Source organism: Neomonachus schauinslandi, chromosome 5 (assembly GCF_002201575.2).
Source record: "Neomonachus schauinslandi chromosome 5, ASM220157v2, whole genome shotgun sequence".
Taxonomy (NCBI): domain Eukaryota; kingdom Metazoa; phylum Chordata; class Mammalia; order Carnivora; family Phocidae; genus Neomonachus; species Neomonachus schauinslandi.
In genome coordinates, this window is record NC_058407.1 from 77,115,603 (window position 1) to 77,135,256 (window position 19,654).

General features: G+C 40.8%; 1 protein-coding gene across 2 annotated transcripts in view; it reads right to left on the reverse strand.

Moving 5' to 3' along the window:
• The window catches only part of FAR2 (fatty acyl-CoA reductase 2), a 93,685-nt gene that overhangs the window by 53,314 nt on the left and 20,717 nt on the right, over nucleotides 1-19,654 (reverse strand). For both annotated transcript variants that reach the window (XM_021690763.2, XM_021690762.2), the window contains exon 2: nucleotides 3,054-3,282. In XM_021690763.2, coding sequence (XP_021546438.1) covers nucleotides 3,054-3,242 — 189 coding nt within the window. In that variant the 5' untranslated portion in view covers nucleotides 3,243-3,282. The remainder of the gene's footprint in view (nucleotides 1-3,053; nucleotides 3,283-19,654) is intronic.

The window sequence follows — 19,654 nt, forward strand, 5'->3', positions numbered from 1 at the left end:
AAATAGAGTCAAATTATTTAATTTGATAATCAGTTTCAAAACTCAAAATTAACTGAACTTGTATCTGATGACATGCTCTAAGTAAAAAAAAAGTAACATAATCTGGAAAGTTTTCTGTTTGTTTTGTTTACCGTTCAAAAGTCGTCCATTCACATAGTTTAATAACATAATCTTAAGGTTTGTCTTTATTTGAATTTTTAGTTTCACAATGATTATGAGCAATAATACCTTGTGTCGCACAGATCGAAACTAATGACAGGGGGCTATCTCTTATTTCCACACAGCTTTATCAGCGGCAGTCAGCAATAGTGTCCTCATATTCTGAGGCCAGAATCCATGATTTGTGTAGTGGAAGCTTTTCAGTTTTGGAATGCCCCGAAATAAAGCACATCATTTTTTAAATTCCATATAGTGCCAAGAAAGTGGGTATTTGCTTAACCAAAGGCTTGTTTTCAACAGGTGATAGAATCTGCTCTTTTTAGCAATAAACTTTTCTGTTATAAATGACAACATAGAATGGAGGTAGATATTGTCTTAAAAAATAATCAGACATAGTGTGCAAGCTTCTCAAAATTCTTTAGATGTCCAAGGCACTCAAGGAATACAAGTACTAAAAAAAGAAAAAAAGAGAAAAAAAAGAACCCACAAAAGGGTCATGCAGACATGGCATCTAACTACAGATATTAAGTTCTTTAGCCATATAATGCACAACAGATTTCTTTCTTCCCATAATTCTTTTAGGGAAAATTTATGGAGAAAAGAAAGCGATACAATAAGCTCTAAGTAGCCTAACAGTAAAATGTGAGGCCATAGGGGATAGTGGTTAAAGCCCTACCATACCTAATAATATCAGACTTGGATCTGAATCCAGAAAGACTTGAGTGGGTGGAGAGAGAGAGAAGGGTGAATAGACAGCCAGACAGACAGACACTCCTGGGTAAGCAAGGCAGTATTACCCTGTTTTACAAATAAGGAAACTAAGGCTCAATAAAGTATGTGTCTTGCCCCCTGTCCCACAGCTAATAATTGGCAGGGCTGAGATTCAAACCCAGGTCAGTCTGCCTTGAAGCCCCCCGCTCTGGAAGCACCATCTGATAAAAACAGACAGTTCCCGGAGGATACTGATTCTGCTGGTCTGGAGACCACAGTTTGAGAACCGCTATTTACAAAGGTCAACAGCCGACAATAAATAGCCCAAGAGTGGAGACAGGTGTAGAGATTTCACAAGCCAGCCTTACAGAGAAGTTATATACAGTACAGTCAAGATTTCCAGAACAAAAGCAATGTTGCTGTGTCATCAAAAAGAACGGTAGGTAAAGGTTGCGCTGACCACAAGACTCCCTGACACAATATTTACCTAGAAATCTATAAGCTGGCCACAAAGCTACAAGGGAATGTCTGCTCTGTGATAAAAACAGTCTGTTAGGGATATGTAACTGAGTGAAGCTGTCTGAAGCGGGATCTGAGAGTTTATTCTAGATTTCAGCTTTATGCCACTTAGCCTTTTGGTCTTACTCAGAACCACTAGTTACCATGCAGGCGGTGCTGGGTCGAAGCAAGCGTTATTGGTTCGGGAGCCAATCTAAAGTCTGACTCTCTCATTTACTAGCTGGGTGACCTCTGGTAAGTTAACACTTCAGGTCTCAGTTTTCCCATCTACAAAATGAACACTGAGGATATGAATCATTCTTTCTTCACAAAAATCAAAGAGGTAAGGCACAAAAAAGCCTTTGAATAGTGTCTTGCATGTCCTAAGTACCCAGTAACAGTCAACTACTATTATTTTCCCACTGCTGAGTCAGGTCATGAGATACAGGAGAAGCTTTCCTGATTCTCTTGCTGATCATTTGTACCCAAATCTCATCCTGGTGCCTGCAGATAGATGTGGTCAGCGGGGTTACTGGGCATCTACAGTGTGCTGGGCTAGCAGATACCACCTCCATTAGATATGAGCCTTCCTGCACATGGGAAAGGAGCCTTTGTAAAAAAAAATCTCTTATTTAAATTTTCCTTTTGCTAACCCTAAATGACCCTGTATATTCCAAAGAGGACTATATACCTGACACGTGCCTTTTTTCATTTAGCTCCTGTGGCAATCCTGGGAAGTCTCTGTGGTTGTTCCTATTTTGAACACTGCAAACTGGAGCTTACGAGGTAAAGTGACAATGAATTGAAAAGCCAGAATTTGAGCTCAGATATGCTTGAGACCAAAGCCAATACTACCTTCAAATTTGTAAAACATGGGAGGATATGCATAATCCTTTTTTGAAGGAGATGGTTTGATACCCAAATGCTCATTTATGCATATCATATTTCATTTTGCATGTCTTCCCCTTAGAGGAACCTATGGGATAACAAAAATACCACACTACCCAGATCAAGTGTAGAACACCTAAACCTTGCGGAGTTTGGGCAACTGGAAGTATTATCACACAGCTATTTACTAATCGTATCTGTTCAGAATAGAATAGAATAGAACGTCCAAAAATGGGGGGTGGGGAGGAACTACCTAGAATTTAGAAGAAAGGTCAGGGGTGCCTGGGTGGCTCAGTCGGTTAGGTGTCTGCCTTCAGCTCAGGTCATGATCCCCGGGTCCTGGGATCAAGCCCCACATTGGGCTCCTTGCTCAGTGGGGAGTCTGCTTCTCCCTCTCCCTCTGCCCCCTGCTTCTGCACTCTCTCTCTCTCCCTCAATTAAATAAATAAATAAATAAATCCTTAAAAAAAAGAAGAAGAAAGGCCAGAAAGGGTTCAGTTGAACAGTGACAGATTTCGAGCCTGGAGAGTCCACTCTGGGGGGTGTTAGCATTTTGATTCTTACTCAGTAATTTCCAGAACATAGAATATCTGCTCACCTGCCCTGGACAGGGCCTAAGCACCCTTTCTTCTCTTACAGGAAAACATCACAGATTTCTATGAGCTGTTAGTTGCCATCTTGTTCTGTCTCCTCTCCTCTACCTGCCCAGGCATCCTGGCCCCCACTTGCAGGTCTGGGACAGTCAGGGAACACTGTAGTGAGTCATCTTGCCCCAAGGCTCTTCCCCTATGGCATACCTTACTATTTAGGATCTGGAAAACCCTCTGCTGCGTTGTCTGGCCAGCCTTGGGCCTCACAAGGATGTAAATGACTTTCAGGTCGGGGCTGGTGCGAAACAGCTTCTCCATCAACACTTTGCCCATGAAGCCTGTGGCCCCAGTAATGAGGATGGACTTGCCACTATAGAAAGCTGCAATCATGGACATGATTCTTCTCTTTGTCTTTTAAAACTCTGGAAAGAGGTTCCTGAAAAGGAAGAGAAATAAGAAAACATGACATTCTCAGAAGTTCTGAAATGCAGTCAATTTAAAATGTTGCTGGTCCTTCCAGGAGTTTTGAATGCAGAAAAAGGTTAGAGTGAGAGCATCATACTTTATTGACAACACGATTCATTTCAATCAATATTTATTGAGCCTACTTTGCCTGCCAGACTTTATGCCAGGAATTGTGGGCAGAAAAAAAAAATGAGTAAGACATGGTTTGCTCTCAAGAGATTGCTCATAGTCTAACGGAGGAGACAGACATCTAAATAGACAGACATCTGAATATAATATGTAAGTGCTAAAGCAAAGGGATTACAGAGGTGGGGTATATAGCAGGATCTGGAAATTTCATGCTTTCCATGGATTGTTTTGAACCCGGGCTTAGAGGCAGACACTTCACGTGGCATGTCAAATAGCACATGGTGCCTTTTCTGGGAGGCCCAGGACCTAAGGGCCGCATCTGGCTTGCCACTCCCAGATCTGCTCTTTCTCTCTGCTCCTGGCAACGGCCTTAAATGGACAGAGCCCCTACAATCACCCGGTGCTATTTCAGAGCTTAACAAAGCCTCTGCTCCTGGCCTTGCTTGTTCAACCTTCTCGGCCCTTTGCAGTGTTTCAGCATGGAAAGCAGCAGTGGAGAGCTTTGAATGAATGAAACAGTGCTGCGGCCTGGTTGCGGACTTCCTGTCTGTCCCATCAGGTCCCCCCTGAGATCTGCTGGATGGCGGTGGGTGGATCATGCAGAACACAACTCCAGGGACTGGCCCTGACATCAGAGCTCATGAAGAAGAAGAAAAAAACAAGTAGAAAAATCAGCACCCTGCCTTGTCACCTCCAGTCAAGGTTACCCTGCCAGTAACTCCTTAAGGAACTCCTTAACGCCTCGTAGTCATAATTTACAGATTGTAATGATGGTCATAATTTATACTGTAAGGATCTTGAGGCTGTTCTTGGGCAGAACTCTTTGCCTTTGGAGGATTCATTCACTCATGAATTTACTCAACAAATAATTTTGAGTACCTGCCCTGCCAGACTCTGCCCTAAGTTCTGAAGATAAGCAGATGAATGAGGCAAACAGATCCTCACACTCCCTTGAGCAGAAGAGTCCAGCAATACAAAGATTGGTAGATATTTAAACATGATAATGACAGACTGTTACAGATGCAAATAAAATAAGGATCAATGACAGAAATCACATCCAATCATTGACCCTATTCACCTTAGGAAATCTGGATTTCAAATCATGTTAGTTATATCCACTGAGTTACTATTTAATCCCTTTTATTGGGGCGCCTGGGTGGCTTAGTCAGTTTGCGTCTGGCTCTTGGTTTCAGCTCGGGTCATGATCTTAAGGTTGTGAAATGGAGCCCCATGTCGGACTCCATGCTTAGCAGAGAGTCTGCTTGAAGATTCTCTCCCTCTGTCCCTCCCCCTGCTCGTGTGCTCTCTCTTTCTCTCTCTCTAAAATAAATAAATCTTTTAAAAAAATAAACCCCTTTTATTGAGGGTTTATGTGAAAAATATTATTTTGAAGAACACATTTGGATCTTGTACAAAACAGCAATTAATCATAGTTTTTTTTTTTTAACCATGTTGCAAAATGTCACTCATATTGCAGTCTATCCAATCATTTTTTCAAGATTTTATCACTTGGGAAAAGTACTGAAGAGTCTTGCTTTGCCTGCCCGGAAGCTCAGAAAAGTGTGGAAGGCAGTATGACATCCTAGTTGAGCTCACAGGTTCTGAGCAAGACTATCTGAAATCAAATTCCAGTTCTGCCACTTACTAGCACTGTGACCTCAGGCACATTATTACTCTCTCTGCGCTGTAGCTTGCTCATTAGTAAATGGGGATAACAAAAGTATCCATGTAATAATGCTGTGGTAAGAATAATATGAATCAACATATTACTAAAACTCTTAGTAATCAAAACAGTATTCTACTGGAACAAAAAATAGACACATAGGTCAAGAGAGTAGAACAGAGAGCCCAGAAATAAACCATGCTTATGTGGCCAGTTAATCTACAATAAAGGAGGCAAGAATATATAATGAGGAAAAGGTAGTCTATTAAGTGGTGCTGGGAAAACTGGACAGCTACATGCAAAAGAAAGAAACTGGACCACTTCCTTACACCACACACAAAAATTAAATTCAAAATGGCTAAAGACCTAAATGTGAGACCTGAAACCACTAACTCCTAGAAGAAAACACAGGTGATAATTTCTTTGCCATCAGCCACCGAAACATTTTTCTATCTCCTCAGGCAAGGGAGACAAAAGCAAAAAATAAACTATTGGGACCACACCAAAATAAAAATCTTTTGCACAGCAAAGGAAACCATCAAAAGAAAACAAGGCAGCCTACTGAATGGGAGAAGATATTTGCAAATGATATATCCAATAAGAGATTAATATCCAAAATATATAGAGAACTCATACAAGTGAACACCAAAAAAAACCCAAATAATATGAATAAAAATGGGCCAAGGACCTGAGTAGACATTTTCCCAAAGAAGACATACAAATGTCTAACAGACAGATGAAAAGATGAGCAACATCACTCATCATCAGGGAAATGCAAATCAAAACTACGAGTTATCACCTTAACACTTGTCAGATGGGTAGAATAAAAAAGACAAGAAATAACAGATGTTGGTGAGGATGTGGAGAAAATGGAACTCTTGTACACCGTTGGTGGGAATGCAATTTGGTGCTGCTCCTGTGGAAAACAGTATAAAGATTTCTCAAAAAATTAAAAATAGAATTACCATATGAGCCAGTAATTCCACTACTCTTTACCCAAAGAAAACAAAAACACTACTTTGAAAAGATACATGCACCCCTATGTTTATTGAAACGTTATTTATAATAGCCAAGATATGGAAGTAACCTACGTGTCTGTCAATAAGTGGATGGATAAAGAAGATGTGGCATATGTAATATTACTCAGCTATAACAAAGAATGAAATCTTGCCATTTGCAACAATATGGATGGACCAAAAGGTATAATGCTAAGTGAAATAAGTCAGACAGAGAAAGACAAATACCATATGATTTCACTCATATATGGAATTTAAGAAACAAAGCAAACAAACAAACAAAAGAGACAAAAAGCCAGACTCTTAAATACAGAGAACAAACTGATGGTTACCAGAGGGCGGGTGGGTGGGGGCATGGGTGAAATAGATAAAAAGGATTGAGGGTACACTTATCATGTTGAGCAGTGAGCAATGTAAGAATTGCATCTGAAACTAATATAACACTGTATGTTAATTACTTATCAATAAAAAAAGAAAACTCTTAGAAATATTAGTTACCTATAATATATACTCAGTAAGTATTAGCTATTAATATAGTCACTGGTTATACATTTTTCCTCTTAATAGTTCCTGGTTTTTCCTTTTGACATTTATTTTAAGTGCTCTGTCTTGTGCATTTTATACAGCCTCTTTTGGAAATAGGAGGTGATTTGTAACTCAATCAGTCATCAAGCCAAGTAAACTGCTTTCCCCAAATGCAACTCTACTTGATGATAAACCTTGCCAGTTCCTGTTTTAGCATGATACTCCTTTAGTATATTAGGTATAAATAAGCATGGGTGGCAGGAAAATACAGAAGAGAAACTGAGTTTGGATAGGGTTATTTCCCAACCTCACTTGTTCTGAAGATGTCAGATGCTGGTTTTGCCCTCTTATAGGCTTTAGTGGAGTCTATTTTATAGAAATATGAACATACTGTTAAGATATTTTGATCCCAGACAGAGTTTTGTAATCTGTGATAAAAAATTTTAAGAAGCAGGTAATGTATTTCTTTTTTTTTTTTTTTTAAAGATTTTATTTATTTATTTGACAGAGAGAGACACACAGCGAGAGACGGAACACAAGCAGGGGGAGTGGGAGAGGGAGAAGCAGGCTTCCCGCAGAGCAGGGAGCCCGAGGCGGGGCTCTATCCCAGGACCCTGGGATCATGACCCGAGCAGAAGGCAGACGCTTAACAGCTGAGCCACCCAGGTGCCCCACAGGTAATGTATTTCTAATGAGCCCATTTCTTATGGGACAAAGGAAGACTTGATGTGTCCGCAAAGAATTGAATTTGCCTGCTCTGTCTGGAGTCCAAATACTTTTCAAGCACAACCAAAACCATGGCAGAGTACACTGAGTTCTCTGACAGGAAACAAAATAAACCAGTATTTTGTGGCACTCATTACCTGATTGTCGGGAACAGGCAGCAGAGGAGAGTGGCCAAGACTCTAAACAAGGCGAGTGGTTCTGAAAACTGTCAGAGAATTCCTCATCCTCAGATCAAAGTTGTATCAGAGATGTTTCTTCTACTTCTTGCCTCCACTCTAAATATATGGCTTAGTTCCTGGCCCCAGAAACTCCTATATAAAATTTGGCTCCCGGGGCGCCTGGGTGGCTCAGTCAGTTGAGTGTCTGCCTTTGGCTCAGGTCATGGTCCCGGGGTCCTGGGATCGAGCCCCGCAATGGGCTCCTTGCTCAGTGGGGGTCTGCTTCTCCCTCTCCCTCTGCTCTCTATCAAATAAATAAATAAAATCTTAAAAAAAAATTTGGCTCCCTGAATTCTGTTCCATATATTAAATTACAAAGTCCAGGAATTATTAACCCTGAATATAATTCATTAAAATAATTAAGCTAATTATTTTAAAAATTAAAATAAACTTACATTCAGTAATGGACGATAACACAACTCTAGAAGGAGGAATATGTTTAGGACCAGCTGACTGGTCATCTTCTGATTGCCAGTGCAGAGAGCAAAGGATAATTTGCTGTTTCTCATGCTTATGATATGGCTTGTGAGAAGCCTAAGCCGCTTTGACAAATACCAGAATCATCCTGTATAATGTAGGATATATTATGCTTGCATGAAAAAGGAGGGGGCCTCTGAAAGTCAGCCAGTGCATTTTTATTGAATGTCTACTATGTGCCAGATACTGTCTAGACCCTGGGAATAGTAGTGAATGGGCTGTAGGCAGCTTAGATTCTTCCTTTCTTTTCTGGAGCTTTTTTTTCTCAAGATCATTTCTCACGGTCATGAGTAGAAATAGCTAGTTTTTACTCTTCTTTTGGTGGTAAAATGAGGCTGTTCTTGTTTCTGGAGAACAGATGTTAAAAATACTGAATCATGATTGTTGTGCCAAGTTATACATTTTTTGCAGGTTTCAGCATATGGAAATTATTCTTTGAGTGGTTCTTCTGGAGAATAAAAAATTAAGATTCAAATACTTAAGGGAGACAAGTTTATGGATATTTCTTGATAGTCCTTTAGAGAAAAACATTTTTAAAAAAGAAACAAGGTGCTTTGCCCCTCAGGAATCCTACTTAACCAAGGTACTGGGCGCTGTCCGGTACAATGTAAAATGTTTAGCTGCACCCCTCGCCTCTACTCACTAGATGGTAATAACATCCCTCTTCCCCAGCCAGGCGTGACAATCCAAAATGTGTCTAGACTTTGCTAAATGTGCTCTTGGGAAAAATGGCCTCTTCTTCAGAGAATCACTGTTCTTGGACCTTCTTCAATACTCATTTTATAATATTTAGCACACCCCATTAAAAAGTCAAGATTCAAGGCTTAAATTTCTGCTTGTGAGACTAAGTACAAATATGATCCACTGCACCCCTATTTTACCTATACTAAATCCTTCATAGCTACATACATTTACCCAAGCAAATTACATGCATGGCAAATCCTGATTGTACTCAATGTGTAGATGAAGGAAGACTTCTTCAGAGAAAGATGTTTCACTTTTTATTTAATGAAATTTCCTTTAGTCTCTGTGCTTTAAGTTAGACTATGAACCCCACCTTGCATACAGATTGAGCCTCTCACTTTCATCCATCGAAACCAATTACTGGCAAATTTAGGAAAGGATGGCAATCAGACCAGCATGAGACCAGCTGAGGAAAACCATTAGTATTGGTTGCTGTATATTAATAATTCTAAGGATAATTGAGCCAATACCATCTATATGTAATTCTGTGCCCTTTTTTTTTCGAAGATTCAAAGATGCTGTGTGTTAAGAGATAAGTCATGTTGGCAAATGGAATGTTGGTTGGCAATGGACACAGTAAGATGGGCTGATCTACTGAAGAAAATTGATGCTATTTTGGAAAATGCAGCAAACGAAAGTTGTTCTGCTTCACCAAAATTGAACAGTTGAAATTCTTTCAATAAGTGTGTGGAATTAATTGCATAAATGCATTTACAAAATATTATTCAATGAATAAAAGGAAACCACAAACTTGTGAAAACATAATGTCCATTACAAATCCCTATGGGAAAGACTGGGGGAGGGCTATGAAATAAATGACAGTAGCTGTATAACTGTGTGATAGGATTCAAGGAAAAGAGCCTCATTTCATGGCTATAATTTCTTTCCATGACTTAAAAGGTAATTTAATAATACATACTTTAAAAAAGAAGTTCTCAGAAAGTAATGGCAGCCAGTATTTTTATAGTCTCTTCTTTTGCTGTGGGCACTGAAAGTACAAAGACATTTGCAAAACAAACCTCCTTAGTTTAAAGTGTATTTAAATTATTTTTAAAAGAGCTGCTCAACTGACATTACACACTGATATGGACTGAATTATGTCCCCTCCAAATGCATATGTTGAAACCCTACCCCCTCAGCTGATGGTATTTGGATATAAGACCTTGGGGTTACATGAGGTCATCAGGGTAGGGCCCTAATCTGGCAGGACTGGTGTCCGAACAAGGAGACACCAGAGAACAGTCTCTCTTCAAACAGGCACCAAGGAAAGGCTATGTGAGTTCATAGAGAGAAGGCAGTTGTCTACTATGCCAAGAAGAGCGCTCCCACCAGAAACTGAATTTGCTGGCACCTTAACCATGGACTTGGAGCCTCAAAAACTGTAAGAAATAAAGGTCCATTAAAGCCACCTGGTCTGTAGTATTTTATTATAGCAGCTTGAGTAGACTAAAGCACACACAAACACACATGACCAGAGACATGAACATTTCTGTTCGAGTAAAATAACTTGACAATAATTCCTAGCAACCTTCTTAATTTGGGAGTAAACCTGTGTCATTTTCCCATCTTTGCAGACAGAGGTAGGACATGGATTCTTGCTATTCATATGTTTGTGAAAATATGGACAGGCCTTTGACAATAAACTACAGAGACCACATTAATCCAAGTTTTAAAGAAAAATTTGTATATAAGTCACATATCTGTTTGTCAAGCACTTAGTGAAAAAAAGAAGTTTTCATCAGAGAGTTCTTTTTTTATTTAGCTTTAGTTTCCAAATTATACAATTCAGCAATAAACTTAGATTCCTTTCCGTGTGGGTTTGTTACATAAAGTCTTTCTGTGAGAACTTTTAAGTTCTTGAGGGGGCAATATTGACCCTCAGGGGTATTGTAGGCAACTGTTGGGGGCACAGGCCACACTAATCAGATCAGTGACGGCCACAGTCAAGAAGAACCAATTTGGAAAGAGTTCTGGGCAGGGGGAAGGACAGTCCAGGCTGGCTTTAGGAACACAGAATTTACTAATCACCTTAACACTCCTAATAACAGTCTTCCTAGTTTCCTTCTGCTTAGCTCATCAGTAAATTTTCAAAAAACCCTCCAAATTTAACAAAAATTAAAAAGGAGGGGCACCTGGGTGACTCAGTCGCTTAAGTGTCCAACTCTTGCTTTCGGCTCAGGTCATGATCTTAGGGTGGTGAGATCCAGCCCTGTGTTGGCTCTGTGCTCAGTGGGGAGTCTGTTTGAGATTCTCTCTCCCTCTGCCCCTGCCCCTGCTCGCACACACTCTCGCTCTCATATACATAAACAATCTTAAAAAAAAAATGAAAAAGGAAATGACCTAAACTCATCATTTCATCATAACTGATTAAATAGGTGTGCAGCCTGCCTACTATATGAGACACTCTGTGTTAGACGTGACTAATTAATCTGTAAACATTCTCACTAAATAGTAAGGCATTATGAAAATACATGGTATCATTATTATTGATTACAGGTTAAGTCACACAACAGGCAGCATATGAAGATTCTAAAATGGTATCAAGACAGCCACAATCAAATGAAAATCTTGATGCTTCCTATTTTGTCTTGATGAATTATAAATTGGGTCAGGTTATAAATAAAAGAATGGCTGATCTAGTAACACAATGACCAAAGAACCCAACTGAATGGATAGTAAGCTAACCTACTTTTTCATGCTCTGCCTAGAACTAAAGATGATTTTTTTTAAAGATGACAGGAAATAGAATATCAATCTATCTATCTATCCATCTATCTGTAGACAGAGGGGGAGAGAGAGACAGAGATAGAGAGGGAGGAGAGAAAAAGAGGGGGAAAGGGAAAGAAAGAGAGAGGGGAGGGAGGAGAGAGGGAGAGAAGGAGGGGGGAGAGAGGAAGATGGGGAGAGAAATGGGGGGGGTAGATTTAAGAAATTGGCTTATGAGATTATAGAGGTTTGGTAAATCCAAAATCTGCAGGCTGAAGACTCAAGGAAGAGTTGCAGTTTAAGATCAAAGGCAGAATTTTTTCTTGGGGGAGGTCAGTCTTAGTTCCATTAAGGTCTTCAACTAATTGGATGAGACCCACTTACATTACAGAGGATAACCTGCTTTACCCAAAGTCCACTGATTTACATGCTAATCTCATTCAAATAACACTTTCACAGAAACATCCAGAATAATGTTTGACTGCTATCTAGGCACTGTAGCCTAGCCAAGTTGACATATAAAAATAAACATCGTTAAGTCCACTCTTGTTGACTTGGCACCCACACACATCTCTTTAAACCATAATTTCCAAATAAAAACAACAAACTCATACTTCTGCCCAACATTTTACAACTATCCTGCATACAAGTAAAACATACCAGCCCTTTCCCCAGAAGAGGATGCTAAGTCTTTGGGTAACATTTATTCTTCTTCCTGATATCCCATAACTTAAATACTATGACATAAAGTTGAAAGTACTTAGTACTATGATATAAAATCAATACATTTTATGTAACATGATAAAAGGATCAGGTAGTGAGGAAAACAAACATATTTGTTTTACACACAGACACACATACATAAATGTATTCATAATGAAATAAGAAAAAAAAGCCATGACAATTCCAGTCCTCATTTCTATAATTAGTTACATGGCTGTAACTGGTGTTTGTAACTACCTTCTCCCACTATTTATTCTGTATTCTCTTTGCCCTCAGCAAGCACGTCAGCTGGCCATGACTCTTTACCTGGTGGGGTGAAGGGTCTGGGTCATCAGGAGTCCTCCCTGAACTGCGTAATACTAAGAGATGCCCTGAGGAATCTCCTGTATTTCAGACAGACTTTTCCTTACCTCCATTGTGAAGTAGGAGTCCAATTTCTCCCTTGGTAGTCAGGATCAGTCATCCCGGCCAGTGGCAGCTTTGCCTGTTGATTCAGTGGCATGAGGAGTCTGAAGTGGCCAGGCAGCCATCTTAACTTCCAGTTCGATGGAATCATTGTTGTGGTTCCTGGTGGAACCATTCTTCCCTTTGGAACTAAGATCTCTAGGCCAGCAGAACATAGGGTCATGGGGAGAGGGAGAACATTTTTGCTAGGGGGCCACTGGGGTAACAGTGAGTGGTGACACTCTCATTTCCACCCCTGAACTCCTGGACCTGTGAATCTTCGGTATGGGAGAAAACAGCATCATCTACTGGATGCTGATTCAGAGCGTCTACAGCCTTCTGGAGAACCTTACCTCAGTCCTTCAAGGTAGTGCCAGCCGGCTGGCAATCTAAACCAGTCTTCTACAGGCCATTCCACCATTCTATCAAACCAGCTGCTTTGGGAAGGTGGAGAACATGGTCAGACCAGTGAATTCTATGAGCATGAGCTCATTGCCACATTTCATTTGCTCTGAAGTGAGTTCCTTGATCAGAAGCAATGCTGTGCAGAATACCATGATGGTGAATAGGCTTTCTGTAAGTCTACTCATGGTAGTTTTGGTAAAAGCACTACATGCAGGGAAGGCAAATCCAAATCTTCTCTCTCAGTAAGAACAAAACACTGACCCATGATGGAAATACACTCTGCCTCTGGGTAGCTGGCCTACACCTTGAGGACTCCGTGTTGGTCTCTGCTGCTGCCAAATTGGGCACTCACCAGTGTGTTTGCAGACAAATTGGCCTTGGTGAGCCAAGGTCCATGTTGCTGAGCCCACCCTTCATCCCTGCCACTATGACCACTTGGTTTATGAGCTATCAGGGCATATAGGGGTAGTTGGGTATTCACAGAATAGGTCATCCTATCCATTTGATTATTAAAATCTTCCTTTGCTGAGGTCGCTCTTTGGAAAACATTTATGTGGTACACAAGTTTCTTCATGTTTTTGCCCATTTCCATGTACCTCAAGGGAATCATCAATTTTCCAATCATGTTCTTTCAAAGTCCCTGACACCCAGCCAAACCATTGGCCACAGGCCATAAATCAGTATACAGTTGCACGTCAGGCCATTTCTCCTTGCAAGCAAAGTGAAGAAACAGGTGCACTGCTTGACATTCTGTTCACTGAGAGGATTTGCCTTCACCACTGTCCTTCAGGGGATGTCCTGGAGAGAAGCAGTTATTCACTTCGGGTGGTAACCACATATCATCTCTTTTTCTGTCAACTGATGATAGGGACTTCCTCATGAGGCCATAGGTGCAGGCTGAGGGAGAAAAGGTAGAACCAGTGGGGACCAGGGGCATTTGGGCCACTTCTTCATGTAAATTACTGGTGTCTTTAGGACTCTCTTGGGCCTGATCAGATATATACAAAACATAATGCCAGCAATGTAAGGATCAAAATGATTTCTTATGGAAGGGCAAGGTGATCAAGATTCCTGCAAATTAAATTATGGCAGAGAGCTGCAGAGCTGATATACCCCTGAGGGAGGACAGTGAAGGTGTCTTGCTGGCCTTGCCAGCTGAAAGCAAACTGCTTCTGGTGGTCTTTATCAGTAGGGGTGGAGGAAAAAGCATTGGCCAGATCAACAGCCACATACCAGCACCAGTAAATGTGTTCATTTTCTTAAGCAGTGAAACCACATCTGGTACAGCAGCTGCAATCAGAGTCACCAGTGCGTTAAGCTTATGACAATCCACTGTCATTCTACAAAATCCATCTGTCTTCTGCATGGCCCAATAGGCAAGTCGAACGGGAATATGGTGAGAATTACCACCTCTGCATCTTTCAAGTCTTTGACGGTGGCACTTGTCTCTGCAATCCCTCCAGGAGTGAGGTATTTCTTTTGGTCTACTATTTTTCTGGTTAGAGGCAGTTCTAGTGGCTTCCACTTGGCCTTTCTCACTCCACAGGTCAGGGAACCAATGTGGGGATTCTGCCAGCTGCTGGGTATATCTATTTCAATTATGCCTTTTTTTGTTGTTTTTAAGAGAGAGAGAGAGCATGTGAGCAGGGTGGAGGGGAGGGGAAGAGCGAGACAGAGAGAGAGAATCTTAAGCAGGCTCCATGTCCAGCACAGAGCCCAATGCAGAGCTCCATCTCACCACCCTGAGACCATGATCTGAGCTAAAATCAAGAGTCGGACACTTAACTGACTGAGTCACCCAGGCGCCCCTCAATTACGCCTTTTTGAACTGAGGAAATAACCACAGAATGGGTTCAGACATCTATTGAGCCCACTGTGAGATGGTTCTAACCCAAAACTCCATTGATCACCTGACCTCCATAAGCTCCTATTCTGACCAATGGACCACAGTGACATTTTGGGTTTCCTAGAATTAGTGTCAGTTCAGAGCCAGTGTCCAGTAATCCCCAAAAGCTCTCATTATTTTCTTTTTCCCCAATGTACAGTTACCCTGGTTAAAGATTGCAGGTCCTTTTTGGGATGGCTGGGAAAAAGATTAACAGAGTAAATTTTTAGCAATATTCAGGAGGAAATGAAGGGGACTTGGCTTCCCTTTCATTCTGGGTCTATAAACCAGCTTATATCTGGGGATTGATGAAGGGGTCCTAACTCTGTTTTTATGATTCAAGTAAATTTTGTTCAGTTGACCTGGAACTTTTCTGCTTATACAGATCAAGCAAGAATTTAGTAGGCTTCCCATATATTTCGCTTCTAGGGACACCATGATCAACCAGTCAATGCCCTAGCTCCCTACAAGTCAGACTATTCTGATTTCTGCTTTATCCTGCCGTTCATTATGGAACCGTGACCACCTTGACCTTGGCATTTGAGGGTCATCATTTGGCTCCTGCCATGCCAGGATCCTCACTGCATTTAGGTTTCCCAATTTAATGACAACAGTTCTGACTATAAGTTCTGGCCTACAGAGAAGAACGATCACTGAGATCTTCAAGGATGCTGGGGCTCCCCTCACAAACTTATTTCGGTGGCCCAGCCAAATTGACACATAAAATGAACCATCACAATCACTATATTTTCTCCTAACACATTCACCATATGCAGGACTTCTCTCGCAAATTTTAATGAACAAAATCCTTGCTTGATAGCTTGGTAGCTGAACATAAAATACTTATTGGCAGGAAGGAAGTTTTAGTTATTTGGAATTACTTCTCTTGTCTGTTTTTCAGCCAAAGTATTCACTACTGGTAAACTCTTTTATCTCTAAACAGACTCAGCTTAAGTAACAACAATGAAAAATTATGCACGGTATAATACAGGCACAGTGAGAAGAACACTGGGGTAGGAATTAGCAGCAGAATAGATTTTGTTTCTAGATTTTCTAACTGGTCACATAACTTGGAATCTTGAATCCTGGCAGTTCTAGGACTCAATTTTTTCTTCTGTTAAATAATATCCTATCTACTTCACAGAGCCGTTTTAATAATCAAATAAAGTAATAAACAAGAGAGATTATTACTCCAAGTGTCTTCTGACCAGAACAGAATATTTCTCTTGTTCTGTATGTTACATGCTATACTCTTAATGCTACTTTGACCCCAAGTCCAAATACCTTGTGCTTCTTTATCAATAGATATTGAGGATACATCTTGTCACCCTAATTAGATAGTAAAAACACTTGGCTCAGATGTATTGTCCACTGTATTATTCTTTACATGCTAACTAGCACAGTACTATGCCATGAAAAGTGTCTTGATAAATATTGCTAAATCAATGAATGAATGACTCAGAACCGAAGGCCTAAAATTGACAAGGCAAGAAACAACAAATGTTGGAGAGGTTGTGGAGAAAGGGGAACCCTCTTACACTGTTGGTGGGAATGCAAATTGGTACAGCCACTTTGGAAAACAGTGTGGAGGTTCCTCAAAAATTTAAACATAGAGCTACCCTATGACCCAGCAATTGCACTCCTGGGTATTTACCCCAAAGACACAGATGTAGTGAAAAGAAGGGCCATATGCACCCCAATGTTCATAGCAGCAATGTCCACAATAGCCAAACTGTGGAAAGAGCTGAGATGCCCTTCAACAGATGAACGGATAAAGAAGATGTGGTCCATATATACAATGGAATATTACTGAGCCATCAGAAAGGATGAATACCCAACTTTTACATCAACATGGGATGGGACTGGAGGAGATTATGCTAAGTGAAATAAGTCAAGCAGAGAAAGTCAATTATCATATAAGGAATAGCATGGAGGACATTAGGAGAAGGAAGGGAAAAATGAAGGGGGGGAAAATCGGAGGGGGAGACGAACCATGAGACACTATGGACTCTGAGAAACAAACTGAGGGTTTTAGAGGGGAGGGGGTGGGGTGACGGGTTAGCCCGGTGATGGGTATTAAGGAGGGCACGTACTGCATGGAGCACTGCGTGTAATATGAAAACAATGAATCATGGATCACTACATCAAAAGCTGATGATGTATTGTATGGTGACTAACATAATAAAATAAAATTAAATTAAAAATACATAAAATCTTAAAAAAAAAAAAGAAGTCAGGGGGTGGTTCACAAAGCCTTGTGGGTATTTGAATCATCTGGATAGCTTGCTAAAATGGCCCTTTTACCACACCTCATTTTCTGAGATCCTGATTGAGGAAGTCAGAGGCAGGGCCCAAGTAGAAGCATTTTAATGACTAGTCCACGGTTTCAGATATCAGTGGGAAGGGAGATGCGGGTATAGGGAATTGAACTGAGTGTGTTCTGATTCCAGATCATATTTTGTACCTTAGCCTGTATCTTTAATGTAAGCCTATGTTGTCCCTCTGATTCATTTTTTCCCCTTAAAACAATACATAAAATAACCTGCTGACTTGAGAATTCTCAATTCTAATAATAGTAGGATGTGGTGAACACAGTTAGGATGTTGCAGGGCGTGGCTGCCGTCCAGCCAGAGCCTTCATCTGAACTTAGTCTGAACTTAGTCTGACCTCCCGCTTGCACTAGTTTTGATCCAGAGACTTTCCACACATTTACTACCAGCATCTGAGTTCACAGGTGTAACCCATAATGACACATGTACTGAAAGAGGTGGAATGGGGACACATCTTTTCAAATAAATAACTAAAGCTTTAAAACGTTATTTTCTCCTGTGTTCCTGCTTCAACTAAAAGTTGAAACAAATAGCTATGTAAAGGATTTTTAAAAATATCGTTCAAATATATGCACAGATAGAATAGCATACCGATGATAAATAAACATATTCCATTACCCCAGCGTGAGAAAGGTTATATCAAGGTGTCCTAATTTCCTAATAAGATATAGTCACTCATATGGGTTGAAAGACTTATTCAGACTCATTCGAGTTTAGAAATAAGGTTGGAGATTTCTATTTCCCAGTCCATACAACCATATCTCAACCTGTTATTCAACCAGGGAAACCACATGGAAAAAAAATGGTTGGAATGTGTAAAAGTCTTTGACAGCAAGGCCTGATTAAAAGGAGATTAATTTGGGCGCCTGGGTGGCTCAGCCGTTAAGCGTCTGCCTTCGGCTCAGGTCATGATCCCAGGGTCCTGGGATCGAGCCCCGCATTGAGCTCCCTGCTCTGTGGGGAGCCTGTTTCTCCCTCTCCCCCGCCCCCCTCTCTCTCTGTCTCTCATGAATACATAAATAAAATCTTAAAAAAACTGAATCCACCAAAAAGACAACTGATTCATAGAATAACACTGAGAAATTGCTGCAAAACCATAGCACAGGGGCGCCTGGGTGGCTCAGTTGGTTAAGTGACTGCCTTCGGCTCAGGTCATGCTCCCAGGGTCCTGGGATCGAGCCCCGCATCGGGCTCCCTGCTCCGCGGGAAGCCTGCTTCTCCCTCTCCCACTCCCCCTGCTTGTGTTCCGTCTCTCGCTGTGTCTCTCTCTGTCAAATAAATAAATAAAATCTTAAAACAAGAAAAACAAAAAACCCCATAGCACAAGTTATTGTTTGCACCAAAATATCATAATGGTATATATGGTTCTTTTATAGAGATGTGGGTTAGCAGGATTTGCTACTGTCAATGATTAGATGCAGTATTTACTCACTGTATCCATCCATCCATCCACTCACTATCCATAGCACTAGTCACTTCATGTAGTGAGATTCTAGGAGCTTAGTCATTGCCACATACCAACTAATTATTCTTGAACCACATGGGAAATTATATTTTTTAAAAAGGTTAATATGAAGGTTAGTTAATTATATAGAAATCAATATGGTGAATTGGAACTTCTCATTTTCTAATGGAATTTACTGATCATAACCTATGCCAATTAATTGACAGTCTCTCAGGAAATATCTGAATAAATATAAATATACTATTTGGAAATCTGCAGTTAGGCCTTTGTGAAAGATTAATTCTGAATTAAGGCTAATGCTTTCCCTTTCCAGTTCTCTCCATAGGCTCTTTTTTTTTTTTTTTTAAGATTTTTATTTATTTATTTGACAGAGAGAGACACAGCGAGAGAGGGAACACAAGCAGGGGGAGTGGGAGAGGGAGAAGCAGGCTTCCCGCCGAGCAGGGAGCCCGATGTGGGGCTCGATCCCAGGACCCCGGGATCATGACCTGAGCCAAAGACAGACGCTTAATGACTGAGCCACCCAGGCGCCCCTCTCCATAGGCTCTTATTCCATGTCAGAAGTGCAGCAAGGCACGACCAGCACTCCCTCCTCTCTGATAATGTGCAATGACTACTATTAAAACCTCAACAAAAATTTTAGGCACTTGTCTTTAAAAGAAAGGTCATTAGAGATCTGAAAAAATTATTTCATGTCTATATGAAACTGCGGGTGGTAGGTAGCTGCACGAGAGCAGAAGAAAAAGAACAGATTTGGTACAGCAAAGTGCAAGCTATCAGAAAGACGCAGTCCATCAGAGCTGCGTGGGGGACAACTTCCTGGGCCTAATTGTTTAATATCACTTCCACAGGGAAGAGAAGCACTCTGTCCTCTCCTCCAGTCCCTA